General features: G+C 42.6%; 1 protein-coding gene across 5 annotated transcripts in view; it reads right to left on the reverse strand.

The window, feature by feature from the left end:
* The window catches only part of LRRC71 (leucine rich repeat containing 71), a 196,710-nt gene that overhangs the window by 107,252 nt on the left and 67,365 nt on the right, over positions 1 to 22,093 (reverse strand). For all 5 annotated transcript variants that reach the window (XM_073610235.1, XM_073610234.1, XM_073610236.1 and 2 more), the window contains 4 exons: positions 13,943 to 14,102; positions 13,750 to 13,833; positions 13,581 to 13,670; positions 12,875 to 13,003 (listed from right to left, as the gene is read on the reverse strand). In XM_073610235.1, the coding sequence (XP_073466336.1) occupies positions 12,875 to 13,003; positions 13,581 to 13,670; positions 13,750 to 13,833; positions 13,943 to 14,102 (463 nt within the window). The remainder of the gene's footprint in view (positions 1 to 12,874; positions 13,004 to 13,580; positions 13,671 to 13,749; positions 13,834 to 13,942; positions 14,103 to 22,093) is intronic.

The raw sequence follows: 22,093 nt of genomic DNA on the forward strand, positions 1-22,093 counted from the left end.
CTGTAGACAACTGTTATAATATTTACTGCTTAGACACTGTTCTGTTTCTTAATGCCTATACCTGACAATGTACAATCCTGCTTTGTATAATTGCTCTTTTTCCTCAAAATAAAAATCTTTTGAAGTAAAAAAATAATGCATTTGGGTGGCAAAAATATGAATGCATTCTATACACTGGGGGGAGAACCTCTGGTGGAACCTAGGATGGAAAAGGACCTCCAGGTCTTAGTAGATGATAGGCTCAACAATGGCATGCAATGCCAAGCTTCTGCTAACAAAGCAAACAGAATATTGGCATGCATTAAAAAGGGGATCAACTCCAGAGATAAAACGATAATTCTCCCGCTCTAAGACTCTGGTCCAGCCGTACCTAGAGTATGCTGTCCAGTTCTGGGCACCAGTCCTCAGGAAGGATGTGCTGGAAATGGAGCGAGTACAAAGAAGGGCAACTAAGCTAATAAAGGGTCTGGAGGATATTAGCTATTAGGAAAGGTTGCGAGCACTTATTCTGTGGAGAAGAGATGCCTGAGAGGGAATATGATTTCAATTTATAAATACCGTACTGGTGACCCCACAATAGGGATAAAACTTTTTTTGTGGAAGGGAGTTTACCAAGACACGTGGCCACTCATTAAAATTAGAAGAAAAGAGGTTTAACCTTAAACTACGCAGAGTGTTCTTTACTGTAAAAGCGGCAAGGATGTAGAATTCCCTTCCACAGGTGGTGGTCTCAGCGGGGAGCATCGACAGTTTCAAAAAAACTATTAGATAAGCACCTGAATGATCACAACATACAGGGATATACAATGTAATACTGACATATAATCACCCACATAGGTTGGACTTGATGGACTTGTGTCTTTTTTCAACCTCACCTACTATGTAAATATGTATGTTGGCGTCAGGAAAACGGAAAATTGTATCAAATACTTACCGTAATTTTTCATTCCTGACACCAATCCATGGCAGCATACGGACCAACTCTTGTACGTTTCGGTATGTAGCTAATTACAAATAATGGAGCGGGGCCTAACTACTCCTTTATTTATGCTATTCACTGGTCCTGAGTGGAAGAGAGGTGGAGCTCTATCACTAGTATGCTGCCATGGATTGGCGTCAGGAAAGGTAAATTATGGTAAATATTTGATATAATTTTTGTTTTTTCTTTCATTTTGGATAGAGTAAGGGAGGGATATAACTCCTGTCAGTTTTTTTTAATTATTTTTTGCCATCTGTGTCCCCATTGAACATGTCACCTCTGTAGGGGATATACAATCCCATATACACAATTCGATACCCACAGTTGATCCAAAGGAAGGCGAAAAACCACAGCAAAGCACAGCAAAGCATGATCCAATTTGCTGAGAGGCATTCGGCTATTCCCTGGATCAACTTTACATATAAATGTTAGTATTCAGTTATATTATGTACATTTAGAAAAGAATCCAGGCCTAAATTACCCTCTATTACTTTCCTGGGGATAACAAAAAAATTGTGATTTTCTTTTAAATTCACCTCTAATGATAATGCTAAACAGGACAAATAAAGAGGGTGAATCTACTTAATGGGGTACAGACAGCAATAAAAACCTGTATGTTTGTCTGTGTCCATGTGGTAAGTGAATCTAATGGGAGTGATTTCATAATTATCAATCAGCTGCTGCACCTGCAGGGCTCTAATGAGGAAAACTGCAGGGTCTGCATGCCTTTAGATGTGATTTCCTACTGGGAGTATCTCACCAAAAATGACATTTTTGTTACAGGGGATTCCTGAAATCTGATCTTAGTGCAGACTTCTGGGAAAGTCAGTGAGCCAATCACACAAGCAGGAAATTACATATCTGGGGGGAGTTCTGTACACATTCTGTGTACAGAACACCTCCAGGTAGCCATATTGCATTGCAAATTAAGAGGGTGGTGGCTGCGCTGTGATAGAAAGGGGAAGGGGGGGGAGAAAGGGGGGGGGGAGGGGGGGGGGAGGGAGCTAGACTAAATGAATCAATAATATCAAATGACCTGAAAATGTGAATAGATAATGCGAAAGCGTACTCACAGATGCAAATAAATAAATAAGGTGTACGCACAAACAGATATCGCTAAAAGTTGTATAACAAAAGTGCTGTAATCAAACCAGATCAAATAAATAAACTGGAGGTGTATACCAGCAAAGAGTGTACAGGGGTATATGAATCTACTTCAAAAGGGGCATTAATCCAAAATCTATCAAAATAACATAAAAAACTTATCCAATGAAATTACTAAAACCATGTGTATATAAATGTGCTAATATAATAATCAACTGATGGTATAAGTACACACGTGAATAATAGTTAACAATGTGAATAAAGAATATATATAAGTGTCCATAAAAATAGTCCCAGTGGTTGGTGTTGGTGACCCGCCAACACTTGGCGTAAAAAAATTATTATATACCAGAGAAAAAATAAAAATAAAATAAACAAAATTACGACAGTCCCACCACCAGATGTGATAATCCTGGATATAGATAGGATAATGATGATGAACCAGGGGGGAAGGAAAACAGTGTGCTGACAGGTGGGGGCACCTCCGTGTTCCCAGGCCCCTTACCTTAAGGTATACAGCATATGTAGAGGAGGCCCCGCAGACGGGGAAGTCCAACGGTACAGCAGGTGGCGTTGATTGGTAATGCCGTATATCATATGTAGAGACAAAGAACGAGTGGTATATAGTATAATACCGTTTGATGTAAAGATACAGGTGGAGGGGGGAGAGGGGGGGTTGCACTCACTTTTAAGTAATGAGCGCACGCCTCAACCCACGAGCGCCGAGCTCGTATAATCCCAGGCTCTGGATCTTCTGAGAGACTCTCCCCGCTTCCAATTCCTCACCACCCGTTGTGCAGAGTTATATTGTGCGGGATATAGAAAACAGAAACCGCACATAGCATAATCCCGTATATCATATACTTTATTAAAGCACTCACAAAAGTTCATGCACTTACATTTAAAACACAGCTGGAGAGTAAAACATCCACGAGCGCCAAGCTCGTCACATCCAGCTAGTGTGTGGCAGCGTCCCGTGCTCCTGACGCGCATCGTCACGTCACGTGACTTCTTCAGAGGATAGCACGGGATAGAAGGCCCATGCTTATAAAGGGTCCCCACGTGATGGACACGCGGCGGCCATTTTCCCGAAGGGCGCTAATGTAAGGGATAGGGCAAGCAACCAGCGGCCATTTTCCCAGAGCTTATCTCTATGTGTAATGTCAGACGGAGCAATGTGTCAAGCTTTTGAAACGCAGCCAATTATAAGATAACAGTCATGCCGGATAAACAGCCCAGGGCTGTGGGGGGGGAGGGGGGGGTGTTGAAAACATACTTAGATAAAAAAATGCTTCATTGTATAAATACACCGATCGACTCACTTAATATTAACAATGATAACCTAATCCATAAAAAACAGACAGAAAAAATTTATTATAAAAAGAAAAAAGTAAATATATTAGATGTCATTTTAACACAACGATTTTTTCAGGGGTACTATTATAAGGACTGTAAATGAGCAACTGGTGGCCATTTTCAGAATCCACCATACTAAACAGTGTCAGATGGGGTGATGTGTCAATAGTACAGCCTATTTATGAAAAATGAAAGATATAAGACATAGCTGATGGGGACATAATCAGCTCAAGGTTGCAGGGATAAGAAAAACAGGGGATATTTTTTAAAATATAAAAAACGGGGCATGCTTAAAAATAAAGTTAAAAATAAAAGTAAAAATAGCAATTACAGAATGCTCCCATATATAAATACAGGGAGCTCCTTATAAAATAGTAAACAGGCTGGTAAAAAGGTAATAGGGAAAAAAAAGGGAATTATTTAATATTTAAACTCACCATTAAATGGTAATAGTGGACATAAAAAAAAAAAAGAGAGGAATACAATAATCCCTAAAAGATAAAAAAATGTATATCAAAAAAATCTCTGGAGCTCGGGAGGTGTCACACACCAACTATACCAATAATCACACCAAAAAAATAATACAGGCAGAGAACAGTACAAAGCACAGAATTGAACTAGGACTAATGGCCTGTAAATCCATAATAAAATGCATAGGTGGATGATTAAGGGTGCGGGAGGGGGGGGGCTTAATACTAAAAGTCGCTTATGAAGCAATTTAGGTCGAACTCGATATTGAGTCCCTTTGGTGCTAAGGTATCCATGGAATATATCCATTTGAACTCTAATTTGCTTAGAGCCCTCACTTTGTGGCCCCCTCGCCATGGTCTCCTGTAGGGTTCAATACCCCAAAATTTCAAATGCCTTGGGTCTCTATTATGATGTTTATCAAAATGCCTAGAGACATTATGCTTGTCGAAGCCATTTTTTATATTTTGAACATGCTCCTTAATACGAATTCTTAATAATCTTTTAGTGCGGCCTACGTACTGGAGGCCACAACTGCACTCCAATGCATAGACCGCACTTTCGGTATTACATCCAATAAACTCGTTAATATTGAATTTGGTGCCATTACTGTTTGATTGAAATGAGAATACTTTTTGATTCGGGTGTTTTGTTCGGGTGCAGGCATAGCAGCGTTTGCAAGGATAAAATCCTTTTCCAGTGAAGAAGGAGAAAAGTTTTTTTGGGGGATCAATCACGCTTTTGACTAGTCGATCTCTCAGGGTAGATGCCCTTTTATATATATAAATACAGGTTTTTCTGGTAATATTTCTCCCAGACCTTTATCCGATTTAAGGATATGCCAATGACGGGATATGATACTTTCAATCTTCTTATGTTGGAAGTTATAATCAAAGATTAAAGGAACCTGATCCTGTTGACGGGTAGGTGTCTTATGCTCGAGTAGTCCCTGTCTTTGCATCCGTCCTACCTCCATTATTTGATCGTTTATGAATTCTTGGTCATATCCTTTTTCTACAAACCTTTTTCCAATCATCATGGCTTGCGCATGAAAATCCTCATCTAGAGTGCAGTTGCGTCTTAATCGCATTATCTGGCCTTTGGGGATGTTGAATAGCCAGTTTCTATGGTGGCAGCTGCTTAAAGGCAAATAGCTGTTACGGTCGACATTTTTGAAAAAAGTCTTGGTGATATATTGGTTATTGATACGTGAGATCTCCAAATCTAAGAATGGAATGGACTGTTCTTCAATTTGCCAGGTCAGTGTAATGTTATTAACATTGTTATTCAATTTGAGAAAAAATGATGTTAGACGATCTCTTTCACCCTCCCATATAATAAAAATATCGTCGATGTACCTTTTAAACATACGAAGTTCTTTAGGGGGATCTGAGAACACTACTTCCTCTTCCCATTGGGACATAAACAGTCCTGCAATGCTGGGGGCAAATTTCGCCCCCATAGCTACTCCTGTTTTCTGGTAATAAAATTGTTTACAATACCAAAAATGGCTATGTTTCAAGCAAAAATCTAGGCACTTAACGAGAAATTTCCTTTGGTGGAGGGGGAGCTTGGTGAATTTTCTCAAACTCCACTTCGCGGCTTCGCAAGCCGCGAAATGGGGTATGATGGTATAAAGTGATGACAGGTCAGCTGTAGCCATCCAGATGGTGCCGGTGTCATTTCTCCCTTCTAATAACTGGAGCATTTGTTTCATATCTCTCAGGTAGGCTTTCGTACTTTGGACTGCAGGCTGAAGGTACTTGTCGATATATACTCGCCCAGTCTTGCTGTAATCGATTCTATGCCATTGACAATTGGTCTAAAAGGAGGGTTAGTTTTATCTTTATGGATTTTGGGTAGTGCGTAAATGATTGGTGTTCTGCAAGCCTCCGGGACCAAGTATTTAGCTTTTTTTTTTAGTGAGTATGCATTTTTTTAGGCCTAGTTGGACTACCTGTTCAAGTTCTTTCTTCCATTTGAATATAGGGTTATTGGGGAGTATGGTATATGTATTCGAATCTCCTAATAGTTTCAGAATGCCATTGTGATATTGTTCCGTGGTCAAAACCACAATGCCACCACCTTTATCTGAAGGCCTGATAACAAGGTTCTTCCTTTTGGTAAGTTTTTGAATTCCAGTCCGTATCACTCTGGGTTCTTCTCTTTTTTTATATGTTAGGTTCTTAATTTCTTCCGTTACCAGTTCCTTAAACACCTCTATGTGGGTGTTGTTCTTAGGTTTAGGGTTATAGATGGATTTATTCCTCAGACTACTATGTAATATTGGATCTTCTTGCACAGTGATAGTACTAATGGGTTTATCCAATAAATATTTCTTAATGTTTAATTTTCTTACATATTTCTGAATACTAATGTATGTTTCAAATTTGTTTAAATTCTTTACAGGTGCGTATTTTAGCCCTTTATCCAACACTGTTAGTTCTTCCTGAGTTAATGGTATATCTGTGAGGTTGAAAATACCTTCCCCTAAGTTTCCCTTTTCCTTTTGTTTTCTCTTTCCTGCTCTGCAACCTCTTTTTCTGTGGGGCTTTTTTTCTTCTTTGTTTCTTCTATTCTTCTCGGGGAATGGTGATCCATTCCTCTCTCTAAAAAAGATCTATTATGACCTTGTTCATATTGGTTATCATGTTGATATCTTGCATCTCTGTCTGGGTCTTGAAGATCTCTCAGAGGGGCATAATAATTATGCGTGTGAATCGGGCTGCGTTCCCTAGGCCTATAAGGTGCATATGGTTGGTCTCTACCTTCTCTAGGACTACGTTCCCTAGGCCTATAAGGTGCATATGGTGGATCTCTTCCTTCTCTGGGTCCATAATGGTAGTTTGGGCCCGGACTTCTATCGCGAGGCCTATAGTACTCGTGTTGCCCGTATTGGTTTTCTCTTGTTTCATAATGTGTATAGGGATATGCTGGGTGTCTCTCTTGTCTATATGGTTCTTGTGGCGGTCGTCTTACATCTCTGGATGCATTCGGGGGTTTTGTCCAGTAAGGTCTTCTGTTATTATTCCTTCTATTATTAGGTTTCTTCCATCCCTGTTGTGGAGTACGTGGTGGGTAGAAAGGTTGTCTCCGGGTGTTATATGGAGTATTGTTGCTGGGATGTCTATATCTGGTATCATTATTTGGGTATCTTGAAGAATCATCTCTGGGGGTGTAATTCTCCGGCTGTTTCCGGAGGGTACCTGATCGAGATGGTCTAGGTATAGGAGATAGGTCTACTTGACCCGGATTAATTTTCACCATCTTTTCTGGAGTGGATGATGCAGAGATGGGTTCAATCTGCCCAATATTATTCTGCCATTTAAATACTAAATCTTTTTGTCTTATATCTTTCATTTTTCATAAATAGGCTGTACTATTGACACATCACCCCATCTGACACTGTTTAGTATGGTGGATTCTGAAAACGGCCACCAGTTGCTCATTTACAGTCCTTATAATAGTACCCCTGAAAAATCGTTGTGTTAAAATGACATCTAATATATTTACTTTTTTCTTTTTATAATACATTTTTTCTGTCTGTTTTTTATGGATTAGGTTATCATTGTTAATATTAAGTGAGTCGATCGGTGTATTTATACAATGAAGCATTTTTTTAACGATTTTTTTATCTAAGTATGTTTTTAACCCTCCCCCCCCCCCCACAGCCCTGGGCTGTTTATCCGGCATGACTGTTATCTTATAATTGGCTGCGTTTCAAAAGCTTGACACATTGCTCCGTCTGACATTACACATAGAGATAAGCTCTGGGAAAATGGCCGCTGGTTGCTTGCCCTATCCCTTACATTAGCGCCCTTCGGGAAAATGGCCGCCGCGTGTCCATCACACGGGGACCCTTTATAAGCATTGGCCTTCTATCCCGTGCTATCCTCTGAAGAAGTCACGTGACGTGACGATACGCGTCAGGAGCACGGGACGCTGCCACACACTAGCTGGATGTGACGAGCTCGGCGCTCGTGGATGTTTTACCCCCCAGCTGTGTTTTAAATGTAAGTGCATGAACTTTTGTGAGTGCTTTAATAAAGTATATGATATACGGGATTATGCTATGTGCGGTTTCTGTTTTCTATATCCCGCACAATATAACTCTGCACAACAGGTGGTGAGGAATTGGAAGCGGGGAGAGTCTCTCAGAAGATCCAGAGCCTGGGATTATACGAGCTCGGCGCTCGTAGGTTGAGGCGTGCGCTCATTACTTAAAAGTGAGTGCAACCCCCCCTCTCCCCCCCCACCTGTATCTTTACATCAAACGGTATTATACTATATACCACTCGTTCTTTGTCTCTACATATGATATACGGCATTACCAATCAACGCCACCTGCTGTACCGTTGGACTTCCCCGTCTGCGGGGCCTCCTCTACATATGCTGTATACCTTACAGCTGTAAGGTAAGGGGCCTGGGAACACGGAGGTGCCCCCACCTGTCAGCACACTGTTTTCCTTCCCCCCTGGTTCATCATCATTATCCTATCTATATCCAGGATTATCACATCTGGTGGTGGGACTGTCGTAATTTTGTTTATTTTATTTTTATTTTTTCTCTGGTATATAATTTTTTTACGCCAAGTGTTGGCGGGTCACCAACACTGTCAGGAAAGGGTCCATCCGCTGGTAAGATATATAGTTTGGCATGCAGTACTGGGGTCCACCAGCAGGTGTCTCCTGGCAGTGTTGAACTGTCAGGAGAATATTTCCCTGCTGGTGTCACTTCATCTTTTGGCCGTAGTGCTGATGTCCACCAGCGGATGGATCCTGGCAGTATGGAGCAGACAACACTCCCTGCGCTCAGGTGTGACTTGAAGCCAATTAGAGTCAGCCCTATAAATACCCGGCAAGCCCTCACATGCTCGCCTTGGTATCTTTCTCCCTGTGCCTTGATGCCTGTATCCTGTTTGTGAACCTGCTCTGTCCCGTCCCGTCCCGCTCTGCTCTGCTCCGATCCGATCCCTATCCCAGGCCCATCTTGTTCTTGTCCCTCCTGATTCCCTTGGATCCCTACCCTGCAGCTTTACCATCCATCCTCTCCCCTTCCTGCTGGTTTCCCGTCCTTACCCATCTGCTGACCTCCTGTGTATGACCCTGGCTTGGCTAACGTTTATGCTTCTGGTTTATCCCTTGTTCCTGCTTACCTGCTGTGTATGACCCTGGCCTGGCTGACATCTGTGATTCCGGTATTGCCCCTTGCTGTATATACTATTGTTTGCTGTGGGTTTGTTGTGTTGGTTTTGCACTGTTTGTATTTTCTGAGTTATCACTTATTTTTAATAAATATTATTTATTCATTTACATGCGTTTGGGTTATCTCTGTGCAGTCCACACAGTCCGGTCTACTAGTCTCCTGACAAACACCAACCACTGGGACTATTTTATGGACACTTATATATATTCTTTATTCACATTGTTAACTATTATTCACGTGTGTACTTATACCATCAGTTGATTATTATATTAGCACATTTATATACACATGGTTTTAGTAATTTCATTGGATAAGTTTTTTATGTTATTTTGATAGATTTTGGATTAATGCCCCTTTTGAAGTAGATTCATATACCCCTGTACACTCTTTGCTGGTATACACCTCCAGTTTATTTATTTGATCTGGTTTGATTACAGCACTTTTGTTATACAACTTTTAGCGATATCTGTTTGTGCGTACACCTTATTTATTTATTTGCATCTGTAAATACGCTTTCGCATTATCTATTCACATTTTCAGGTCATTTGGTATTATTGATTCATTTAGTCTAGCTCCCTTCCTCCCCCCACCCCTCCCCCCCCCCCCTTTCTCCCCCCCCCCTTCCCCTTTCTATCACAGCGCAGCAACCACCCTCTTAATTTACTTTTGTTTTGTCTGTTTTGGAGCAGTCTTGTGTGTTGCAGCAGTGTCCCTTTAGTATAGGGTTCTTTTGACAGCGCAGGAGTTTTTTACACAGTTTTTCCATATTGCACAGCATTTACAGAAAATGACAGAGCTGCAAAAATGAAAAGGAAAGGTAATTTTTAATAACATTCAATTACAATATGACTTGTGTCCCAATTGTATATGCTATATTATTTTTTTCCTATTTTTTTTCCCATAAAAGTGGAGTTACCCTTTAACCACTTCAGCCCCCGAAGAATTTACCCCCTTCCTGACCAGAGCACTTTTTGCGATTCGGCACTGTGTCGCTTTAACTGACTATTGTGGCTCCCAAACAAAATTGGTGTCTTTTTTTTTTTTTCCCCACAAATAGAGCTTTCTTTTGGTGGTATTTGATCACTCCTGCGGTTTTTATTTTTTGCGCTATAAACAAAAAAAGAGCGACAATTTTGAAAAAAACGCATTATTTTTTGCTTTTTGCAATAATAAATATCCCCCAAAAATATATAAAAAAACATTTTTTTTCCTCAGTTTAGACCGATACGTATTCTTTTATATATTTTTGGTAAAAAAAAAAAAAATCGCAATAAGCGTTTGATTGGTTTGCGCAAAAGATATAGCGTTTACAAAATAGGGGATAGTTTTATGGCATTCTTATTTTTTTATTTTTTTTTACTGGTAGTAGTGGCGATCAGTGATTTTTATCTTGACTGCGACATTATGGTGGACACGTCGGACAATTTTGGCATTGGCATGATTTTGGGACCATTCACATTTATACAGCGATCTGTGCGATTAAAATCGCATTGATTACTGTGTAAATGTGACTGGCAGTGAAGGGGTTAACCACTAGGGGGCGGGGAGGGGTTAAATGTATCCTAGGGATGTGTTCTAACTGTAGGGAGGATGGGCTAGCAGTGTCACTACACTGATTGCTGCTCCCGATGACAGGGTGCAGAAATCAGTGACACTGTCACTAGGCAGAACGGGGAGATGCTTACCTTAGCATCTCCCCGTTCTTCCTCTCCATGAGGCTATCGCGGGTATTCCCGCGGCGATTGAGTCCGTGGGACCCGAGACCTGACTCACGGAGCTCCCGGCCGGCGTGCGCGCGCCGCCGGCGGCGCGCACGCAATGGCACGGCGGCAATTTCAAAAGGACTTACAGGTACGTCCTTTTGCCTAGCCGTGCCATTGTGCCGACGTACATCGGCGTGCGCCGGTCGGCAAGCAGTTAAGTAAATCAACCCAAATGATTTCCATATTTCGGCTTTTATGCATTGCTATTAAGACAACTGATCCAAAAATGCAGAGACCACACAAAATTGGCTATTAAATTTTTACATTCCTTAATTACGGCATGCCTGGACCACTACAGTGAGTGAAAAAATGATTTGATGGTACGTTTATTTTAACAGTGAGAGACAGAATAACAACAAAAAAATCCAGAAAAACACATTTCAAAAAAGTTATAAAATTGATTTGCATTTTAATGAGTGAAGTAAATTTTTGACCCCTTCGCAAAACATGACCTAGCACTTGCTGGCAAAACCCTTGTTGGCAATCACAGAGGTCAGACATTTCTTGTAGTTGGCCACCAGGTTTGCACACATCACAGGAAGGATTTTGTCCCACTCCTCTTTGCAGATCCTCCCCAAATCATTATGGTTTTGAGGCTGATGTTTGGTAACTTGAACCTTCAGCTCCCTCCACATATTTTCTATGGGATTAAGGTCTTCTTGAGCCACTCCTTTGTTGCCTTGGTCATGTGTTTTGGGTCATTGTCATGCTGGAATACCCATCCACGACCCATTTTCAATGCCCTGGCTGAGAGAAGGAGGTTCTCACTCAAGATTTGACGATACATGGCCAGGTCCATCATCCTTTTGATGTGATAAAGTTGTCCTGTCCCCTTAGCAGAAAAACACCCACAAAAAATAATGTTTCCACCTCCATGTTTGACGGTGGGGATGGTGTTCTTGGGGTCATAGGCAGAATTCCTCCTCCTCCAAACACGGCGAGTTGAGTTGATGCCAAAGAGCTTGAGTTTGGTCTCCTCTGACCACAACTTTCACCCAGTTCTCCTTTGAATCATTCAGATGTTCATTAGCAAGCTTCAGACGGGCCTGTACACGATTTCTTGAGCAGGGGGACCTTGCGTGTGCTGCGGGATTTCAGTCCTTCATGGAGTAGTGTGGTACCAATTGTTTTCTTGGTGACTATGGTCCCAGCTGCCTTGAGATCATTGGCAAGATTCTCCTGTGTAATTCTGGGCTGATTCTCCATCGTTCTCATGGTCATTGAAACTCCACGAGTGGAGATCTTGCATGGAGCCCCAGACTGAGGGAGATTTACAGTTATTTTGTGTTTCTTCCATTTGTGAATAATCGCACCAACTGTTGTCACCCTCTCACCAAGCTGTATAGCGATGGTCTTGTAGCCCATTCCAGCCTTGTGTAGGTACTGCATGCATTTAATTATGTATTTCCATCGGTGAATTGAGTTTAACACTGCAAAACGGCATAATGAACTAACACTTTCAGGATCGCGTGTGATAGTCAGGGAAAAAGTGTCTGAACACCTAAATACTGCATGTGATCTGCTTTAGTGAATGGAGCCCAGTGTCTTCCTTCAGGCAGTCAAAATTTCTGATTCATGCATCCATGCCACCTCCTCACTGCTGGGGTCCTTGCTACGGGAGGCAGCATGTGACCTCAAAATGTTACGAAGGGAGGAGCTGGAGACATGATGTCATCCCCCTGTCTAACAGCAGGACCTTAGACAGGCAGGAATGCTGCAGCAAGCATGCAGCTAGGGAGCATTGCTTGGCAAGTATAAAAGCCTGGGGGGGCAGTCAACTGTGGATATAGTCATTTGTCCTGAATGGGCAAAGAACAGTGCCTCTTTAAACTAATATTGTTAGGAAGATGTAGACTGTGATTCCTATCTCACGTACCAGAAGGGAGAAGAAGCTGGACACATGCACCAACGGTGATCTGCACTGACATTTTTTGAAGATGGAAAGCACATTGGCAGCTACTCATGTTACTATGTGTAAACTTTAAAGGGTATGTCATACCTTCTCCTTCTTCTTTATGCTCTGTTTGGTCTTCTGTGCCTGGACCTTATCCCCCTTCTCAATAGCCGAGTTGCTATGGTGACTAGGTGGTCTGTCACTTTTGGAATCAGCATGTCGAGAGGTTGTTGGCTGTTAAAGATGACATAAAATGGAACCACAGCAGTCATTAGAAATAACATACTTATTTTGCCAACTCCTGGGAGTGCTTAATAGTATTACAAAAAAGAGTTACGCAAATGAGAGGAATGTAAGCATCAAACATGCCTCTGTTATCCGATACTATAATGCACACTCTGGAAGTGGCAGTGTTATCAGCAGGAGGACAAACTCTAGACAGAGCTGCCCATTCATGGAGTGAATCTAGGCTGGTTCCCAATGGTTCTTGGCTGAACATAGCCTGCATCCAATCACCCAGGGGCCGGCTGTCAAAATACATTAGCTACATTGGAAAAATTGTCAACCCAAGCTATAGAGCTTGAATTTAGGAATCTGTTGGGTTTTTTGTGTTAAATCTGGAAAAAAAATATATATGTGTATAGTCAGCTTTAGGTACAGAGTCAGACAAATCAAATAAAACTAAATAAGGGGGAAAATATAAACCTTGAATAGGAAAGTTGCAGCAGCTATGATGAGGGACAGATCATTATCCCGTTTATGATTTCACTAGTAATTAATAACAGGCAAAAATATATGTACTCATGCTTACCGATCTTGGCTGTTCCTGAGCTTCCTTCTGCAGTAGGAGCCATCTCCTCTCTACAATCTCAGCATGCGTTAATGGGAAATGGCCCAGCACCTGCTCAAAAACATTACACTGTGATGATGTAAATGTCTCCAGAAAGTTAATTTATAGTGAGATCAAACTTTGTACCAACCTCTGCTAAAGCCAGAGCCCCTTCATCACCAATCTGATTGCTTGAAAGGTTTAGGGAAAGTAGAGATCGATTGAATCTTAAGGCCTAAAAACAATATAAATAAGCAGACGATTCTACTTCTACTATAGGTGCTTATAAATAACCAACGTTGCATTTCTCTTTGATATGACCATTAACTGAGTTGAGTTTTTACCTGTGCAATGTACCGGGCTCCCTCGTCTGTGATATGATTGTAGCTGAGCACAAGAGAAGCTAGGTTTTTGTTGGTCATCTTCAGGCTTCGCAAAGCTTGACTAATTAGTCTTGCCCCCTCATCGTTAATTTTGTTGTTTCTCAAGAATATGTGGGAAAGCCTGCATTGTGAGAAGATGTAAATTTATATTGTCCACCTGAATCTCAAATTACTTTTCTGCTACTCAGAAGCTTGGTAACAGCTACAGTGATCTATAGAAATGTTACCAACTGTTGACTCTGTTAGGTCAACACTGTTTTGTACTCTTAGGAGCTGGGAGATGTGTGAGGTCAGGAAGTTGGTAGGGTAGCATCTGTTAGCCGTCAAGTGACCTCTTACACCTTAAATTCAAGCTGAAGTGTCAGATTCAGAATAAGTAAGTGAAGCTAAAAAATATGTTTTATGCACAGTTATAATAACTAAAGACTGAATATTTACAGTAAATGATTAAATATGCCTACTGCAACTAGTTCTTTTTAGGCAAGGTTACTAATTAACAACATTTACCTCATTAAAGCAACATGATGTCTCCATAAAGATATACTGCTAACATAATTTAAATGAAGTCATCAAATGGTTTCTGCATGTACCCTTTGAAATTTTCAAAAGAACCCAAGAGCCCCCAAAACCTAGAGTACCCAGTTATACAAATATTGACTTCAGCTCATAAAAGTCAAGCTCTGCCAGAGCCCTCCTGACCTTTCTATTGACCAGGGAGGCTGTCCATCACAATGAAGGAGGAACATTGAGGTGCAGTAAGGTCATACTAGACCTTGACTTTACATGCGTAACTGCATGACCTCATACGCAGCACACTTTGAAGATGGGAGACAGTAAGGCTGATTTACTAAAGCAGTTGAACATCTGCATTTCAATTGCATAATCATTGGCAAAGTACATTTCTGTTCACTTCACCAAGTGTGTGAAGTCAGGCAGTCCACAGGTCAGCATTTGTCATAATTCAAGTTACTGTACCATTGACATTTTCACTACTTCAGCAATAGCAGTTTTTATAGTTCTGTCCATGAAGACTCCTTTTAAAACACACCTATCACACTGTGATACAAATTAAAGTGACATGCAGATGTACACTGCAGTCATGATGTAGTGTCCCAAGCCTTCTCTACTATAATTTTATGACTTTCTGAAAAGTCAGGGATAGCTAATCCAGGGAATATTGAAGTGTCTGGAGCTCTGGGGGGGGGGGGGGGGGCAACAAGGATTTGTTTTCTCCCTGTTTGTGCAAATTGGATCATGCTTTATTGGGGTTTTTTGTCTTCTTCTGGATCAACTGTGGGTATAGGATTGTATATACAGAGGTTTTCTGTTTTTTTTTTTTTTTTTTTTTTTTTTTTTTTTGGATGAATTAGATGGACCTGTGTCTTTTTTCAACCTGACTAACTATGTAACATATGGCTAGACTTGCCCTTCCCTCTCTATGTGACAGAATTGAGCATTCCTGTGATAGTTGGCTGAGGGCATAAGCACTTTGCTCCATAGTTGGAAATCTGAAGTTTTAGGGGGGCCACTGTGGCACAAAAGGGAGACAGCCAGGAACGCTAAAAGTATGATATGGCAAAAGTGCCATATAACACATGAAGGTGTCTGCCATGTATATATGCTCTGTTCCTTTGATTTAATCCACATTGTGGCAGAGTTTAAACTAAGCACAGAAATATTTGTGAGTAGTTTCCGCTATCTTGGTTTGGCAGAATTAATGCAGTTTGGATCACATATCTACCTAAACTGCTATACGTCTTTCAGGTCCTTAGCGATTCCTATGATACCTTACTCTGCATCCACCAGAAATGTTTACATTTTATTTGGGGTTCTTGCCGCCCACGGGCCAATAAACAAAAATTCTATTTACTCGCAGGAGAAATGGTGGCCTCTCAGTCCCTAATCTTCCACGCTTATTATGTTACAGCTAACTTAGCATCTATCTCCTACATACATGAGACCCACCACCTTCCCTTATGGGCCACCATTGATATGATATGATTGATTCACATCCTATACCTTTGTCTTCCTTACCTTGGCTTCCTCCTTCCTCCCACCCAAAAGGTATAAGCCCTTCTTTATCACACACACTCTGCCTCTGGGATTCAATTAAATACACGGCAGGCTTGAGCCCACCTCATTTACCCCTCCTACGTTTTTTAAATAGCCCTCTATCCCCCCCCCCCCCCCCCCCCCCCCCCCCACTATGGACAGTCCCGACTAGTTTGGTTGGAGGACAGGAGGGCCTGTGGAACCAAGAATCCCTTGGAAAGGTTGGGAAACCCATGTTTCAGCTCCCCATGCACCTCTTATGTCTAAGTCACCCTGTGCCATCCTGAGAAAGTATATCTTGGATTACTTAAAATGGGGCAGTAATATTCATCCACATATCTCCCAGGATATATGTAAAGACTATTCTTGGTTTGTTTGATTCTGAACTTAACATGTTAGTTGAGAGAGCTGATCACATTGGCCTCTGTACAATGTAGGAGACAGGCCGACTCCTGTCCTGGGTTTATACTTATGATAATGTATAATCTACTGTGTGAAGCTTGGTGACAACAAGTCTGACCTGTAGTAAAATCCAGATTAATCATAACAATGCCCAGGAGGGCACGGAGTCACATCGGCCGCTTTAAGGGATTAGTTAATCAGCTCATGTTAATTCTGTTTCTGGTTACAGGTGTATTGTTAGAGTAATATGAGCAGGAGGGGGGCCTCCTCTTCTACTGTATATAAGACTTGTATTTTGGTTCTAATAAACAGTCTATGTTCAGCAATCGACGAGTATCATCTTGTTTGTTGCTGATAGCGGTTGGAATATCTGATATCTATATTCAGACTGGGAGTAAGTGGTATATGACGAAAGCACTCAAGCGGAGTGTGGGACGTTTCGTTACATTGGTGGCAAGCAGTGGGATGCTTCCTGCAGTCTGGGACATCCAAACTTACACCTGGATCCAAGGTCCGGATAGCAGGAGAGGATAGGAGAGGTATAGATACCAGCCGTCATGGAAGAGGAATTCAGAAGGAGGTTACGAGAGATGCAGATACAGCACAGAGGACCAGTATCAGAGCAGGTACTGCTGGGATGGTTTGATTCTATTCGCTGCGAACTCTGGAAGGAAGCGCTAGCCTATGAGCAGCGACACCAGGGAAAAGTTCTCCCCTCCATCCACGAAAGGTACTGGTTGCATTATGGATTGCGGGTGCTGGTTTTGGGAGAAAAACTGCACAAGGAGCAGACAGCTGAATTAAGCAGGCTGGTCTGGGCAGAGATGCGGCTGGATGAGAGCTACAGAGCCCTCTGGGTGGCATGTATCCCAAGCATGCCCTTGGATAGCGGATGACAGCCCAATGGAAGGCTTTGGCTACAGTGACCTGGAATGTTGTATGTGAAGCTGACAGGGGACCCTAACTTTCGGAGCGATTTGGAGTGGCGGTTGGACAAAATCATGCATTTCAGAGAAGGGCTACTGAACGTCTCGGAAGTGCACTGGGCACTTTAACCACTTAAGGACCGCCTAACGCCGATTTACGTCGGCAAGGCGGCACGGGCAGGCAAAATCACGTACATGTACGTGATTTGCCTCTCGCGGGTGGGGGGTCCAATCGGACCCCCCCCGGTGCCCGAAGCGGTCCCGTTCTGTTCCCCGGCGATCCGAGATGAGGGGGAGGCCATCCGTTCGTGGCCCCCCCCTCGCGATCGCCGCCGGCCAATGGGAACACTCCTTTGCTGCTGTATGCTAAACAGCAGCAAAGGAAATGATGTCATCTCCCCTCGGCTCGGTATTTTCCGTTCCAGCGCCGAGGGGAGAAGACATCAATGTGAGTGCACAACACACTACACACACAGTAGAACATGCCAGGCATACAAAACACCCCGATCCCCCCCCCGATCGCCCCCCGATCCCCCCCCAATCACCCCCCCCCCCTGTCACAAACTGACACCAGCAGGTTTTTTTTTTTTTTTTTTTTTTTTTTTCTGATTACTGCATAGTGTCAGTTTGTGACAGTTACAGTGTTGGGACAGTGAGTATTACCCCCCTTTAGGTCTAGGGTACCCCCCTAACCCCCCCTAATAAAGTTTTAACCCCTTGATCACCCCCTGTCACCAGTGTTGCTAAGCGATCATTTTTCTGATCGCTGTATTAGTGTCGCTGGTGACGCTAGTTAGTGAGGTAAATATTTAGGTTCGCCGTCAGCGTTTTATAGTGACAGGGACCCCCATATACTACCTAATAAATGTTTTAACCCCTTGATTGCCCCCTAGTTAACCCTTTCACCACTGATCACCGTATAACCGTTACGGGTGACGCAGGTTAGTTCGTTTATTTTTTATAGTGTCAGGGCACCCGCCGTTTATTACCTAATAAAGGTTTAGCCCCCTGATCGCCCGGCGGTGATATGCGTCGCCCCAGGCAGCGTCAGATTAGCGCCAGTACCGCTAACACCCACGCACGCAGCATGCGCCTCCCTTAGTGGTATAGTATCTGATCGGATCAATATCTGATCTGATCAGATCTATACTAGCGTCCCCAGCAGTTTAGGGTTCCCAAAAACACAGTGTTAGCGGGATCAGCCCAGATACCCGCTAGCACCTGCGTTTTGCCCCTCCGCCCAGCCCACCCAAGTGCAGTATCGATCGATCACTGTCACTTACAAAACACTAAACGCATAACTGCAGCGTTCGCAGAGTCAGGCCTGATCCCTGCGATCGCTAACAGTTTTTTTGGTAGCATTTTGGTGAACTGGCAAGCAAGCACCAGGCAGCGTCAGGTTAGCGCCAGTACCGCTAACACCCACGCACGCACCGTACACCTCCCTTAGTGGTATAGTATCTGATCGGATCAATATCTGATCCGATCAGATCTATACTAGCGTCCCCAGCAGTTTAGGGTTCCCAAAAACGCAGTGTTAGCGGGATCAGCCCAGATACCTGCTAGCACCTGCGTTGTGCCCCTCCGCCCGGCCCAGCCCAGCCCACCCAAGTGCAGTATCGATCGATCACTGACACTTACAAGGCACTAAACGCATAACTGCAGCGTTCGCAGAGTCAGGCCTGATCCCTGCGATCGCTAACAGTTTTTTTGGTAGCATTTTGGTGAACTAGCAAGCACCGGCCCCAGGCAGCGTCAGGTTAGCGCCAGTACCGCTAACACCCACGCACGCAGCATACGCCTCCTTTAGTGGTATAGTATCTGAACGGATCAATATCTGATCCGATCAGATCAGATCTATACTAGCGTCCCCAGCAGTTTAGGGTTCCCAAAAACGCAGTGTTAGCGGGATCAACCCAGATACCTGCTAGCACCTGCGTTTTGCCCCTCCGCCCGGCCCAGTCCAGCCACCCAAGTGCAGTATCGATCGATCACTGTCACTTACAAAACACTAAACACATAACTGCAGCGTTCGCAGAGTCAGGCCTGATCCCTGCGATCGCTAACAGTTTTTTTGGAAGCTTTTTATTGAACTGGCAAGCACCAGCGGCCTAGTACACCCCGGTCGTAGTCAAACCAGCACTGCAGTAACACTTGGTGACGTGGCGAGTCCCATAAGTGCAGTTCAAGCTGGTGAGGTGACAAGCACAAGTAGTGTCCCGCTGCCACCAAGAAGACAAACACAGGCCCGTCGTGCCCATAGTGCCCTTCCTGCTGCATTCGCCAATCCTAATTGGGAACCCACCACTTCTGCAGCGCCCGTACTTCCCCCATTCACATCCCCCAACGAAATGCAGTCGGCTGCATGAGAGGCATTTTTATGTGCTCCCGAGTACCCCTACCCAACGAACCCCCCCCAAAAAGATGTTGTGTCTGCAGCAAACGCGGATATAGGCGTGACACCCGCTATTATTGTCCCTTCTGTCCTGACAATCCTGGTCTTTGCATTGGTGAATGTTTTGAACGCTACCATACACTAGTTGAGTATTAGCGTAGGGTACAGCATTGCACAGACTAGGCACACTTTCACAGGGTCTCCCAAGATGCCATCGCATTTTGAGAGACCCGAACCTGGAACCGGTTACAGTTATAAAAGTTAGTTACAAAAAAAGTGTAAAAAAAAAAAAAAATATATATAAAATAAAAAAAAATAGTTGTCGTTTTATTGTTCTCTCTCTCTATTCTCTCTCTCTATTGTTCTGCTCTTTTTTTACTGTATTCTATTCTGCAGTGTTTTATTGTTATTGTTATTGTTATTATGTTTTATCATGTTTGTTTTTCAGGTATGTAATTATTTATACTTTATTGTTTACTGTGCTTTATTGTTAACCATTTTTTTGTCTTCAGGTACGCCATTCACAACTTTGAGTGGTTATACCAGAATGATGCCTGCAGGTTTAGGTATCATCTTGGTATCATTCTTTTCAGCCAGCGGTCGGCTTTCATGTAAAAGCAATCCTAGCGGCTAATTAGCCTCTAGACTGCCTTTACAAGCCGTGGGAGGGAATGCCCCCCCCCCCCACCGTCTTCCGTGTTTTTCTCTGGCTCTCCTGTCTCAACAGGGAACCTGAGAATGCAGCCGGTGATTCAGCCAGCTGACCATAGAGCTGATCAGAGACAAGAGTGGCTCCAAACATCTCTATGGCCTAAGAAACCGGAAGCTACGAGCATTTTATGACTTAGATTTCGCCGGATGTAAATAGCGCCATTGGGAAATTGGGGAAGCATTTTATCACACCGATCTTGGTGTGGTCAGATGCTTTGAGGGCAGAGGAGAGATCTAGGGTCTAATAGACCCCAATTTTTTCAAAAAAGAGTACCTGTCACTACCTATTGCTATCATAGGGGATATTTACATTCCCCGAGATAACAATAAAAATGATTTAAAAAAAAAAAAAATGAAAGGAACAGTTTAAAAATAAGATAAAAAAGCAAAAAAATAATAAAGAAAAAAAAAAAAAAAAAAAAAGCACCCCTGTCGCCCCCTGCTCTTGCGCTAAGGCGAACGCAAGCGGCGGTCTGTCGTCAAACGTAAACAGCAATTGCACCATGCATGTGAGGTATCGCCGCGAAGGTCAGATCGAGGGCAGTAATTTTTGCAGTAGACCTCCTCTGTAGATCTAAAGTGGTAACCTGTAAAGGCTTTTAAAGGCTTTTAAAAATGTATTTATTTTGTTGCCACTGCACGTTTGTGCGCAATTGTAAAGCATGTCATGTTTGGTATCCATGTACTCGGTCTAAGATCATCTTTTTTATTTCATCAAACATTTGGGCAATATAGTGTGTTTTAGTGCATTAAAATTTAAAAAAGTGTGTTTTTTCCCCAAAAAATGCGTTTGAAAAATCGCTGCGCAAATACTGTGTGAAAAAAAAAATGAAACACCCACCATTTTAATCTGTAGGGCATTTGCTTTAAAAAAATATATAATGTTTGGGGGTTCAAAGTAATTTTCTTGCAAAAAAAAAAAAACTTTTTCATGTAAAAAATAAGTGTCAGAAAGGGCTTTGTCTTCAAGTGGTTAGAAGAGTGGGTGATGTGTGACATAAGCTTCTAAATGTTGTGCATAAAATGCCAGGACAGTTCAAAACCCCCCCAAATGACCCCATTTTGGAAAGTAGACACCCCAAGCTATTTGCTGAGAGGCATGTCGAGTCCATGGAATATTTTATATTGCGACACAAGTTGCGGGAAAGAGACAAATTTTTTTTTTTTTTTTTTTTTTTTTTGCACAAAGTTGTCACTAAATGATATATTGCTCAAACATGCCATGGGAATATGTGAAATTACACCCCAAAATACATTCTGCTGCTTCTCCTGAGTACGGGGATACCACATGTGTGAGACTTTTTGGGAGCCTAGCCGTGTACGGGACCCCGAAAACCAAGCACCGCCTTCAGGCTTTCTAAGGGGCGTGAATTTTTGATTTCACTCTTCACTGCCTATCACAGTTTCGGAGGCCATGGAATGCCCAGGTGGCACAAAACCCCCCCAAATGACCCCATTTTGGAAAGTAGACACCCCAAGCTATTTGCTGAGAGGTATAGTGAGTATTTTGCAGACCTCACTTTTTGTCACAAAGTTTTGAAATTTGAAAAAAGAAAAAAAAAAAAAGTTTTTTCTTGTCTTTCTTCATTTTCAAAAACAAATGAGAGCTGCAAAATACTCACCATG

This window comes from Aquarana catesbeiana, linkage group LG13, assembly GCF_042186555.1.
Source record: "Aquarana catesbeiana isolate 2022-GZ linkage group LG13, ASM4218655v1, whole genome shotgun sequence".
Taxonomy (NCBI): domain Eukaryota; kingdom Metazoa; phylum Chordata; class Amphibia; order Anura; family Ranidae; genus Aquarana; species Aquarana catesbeiana.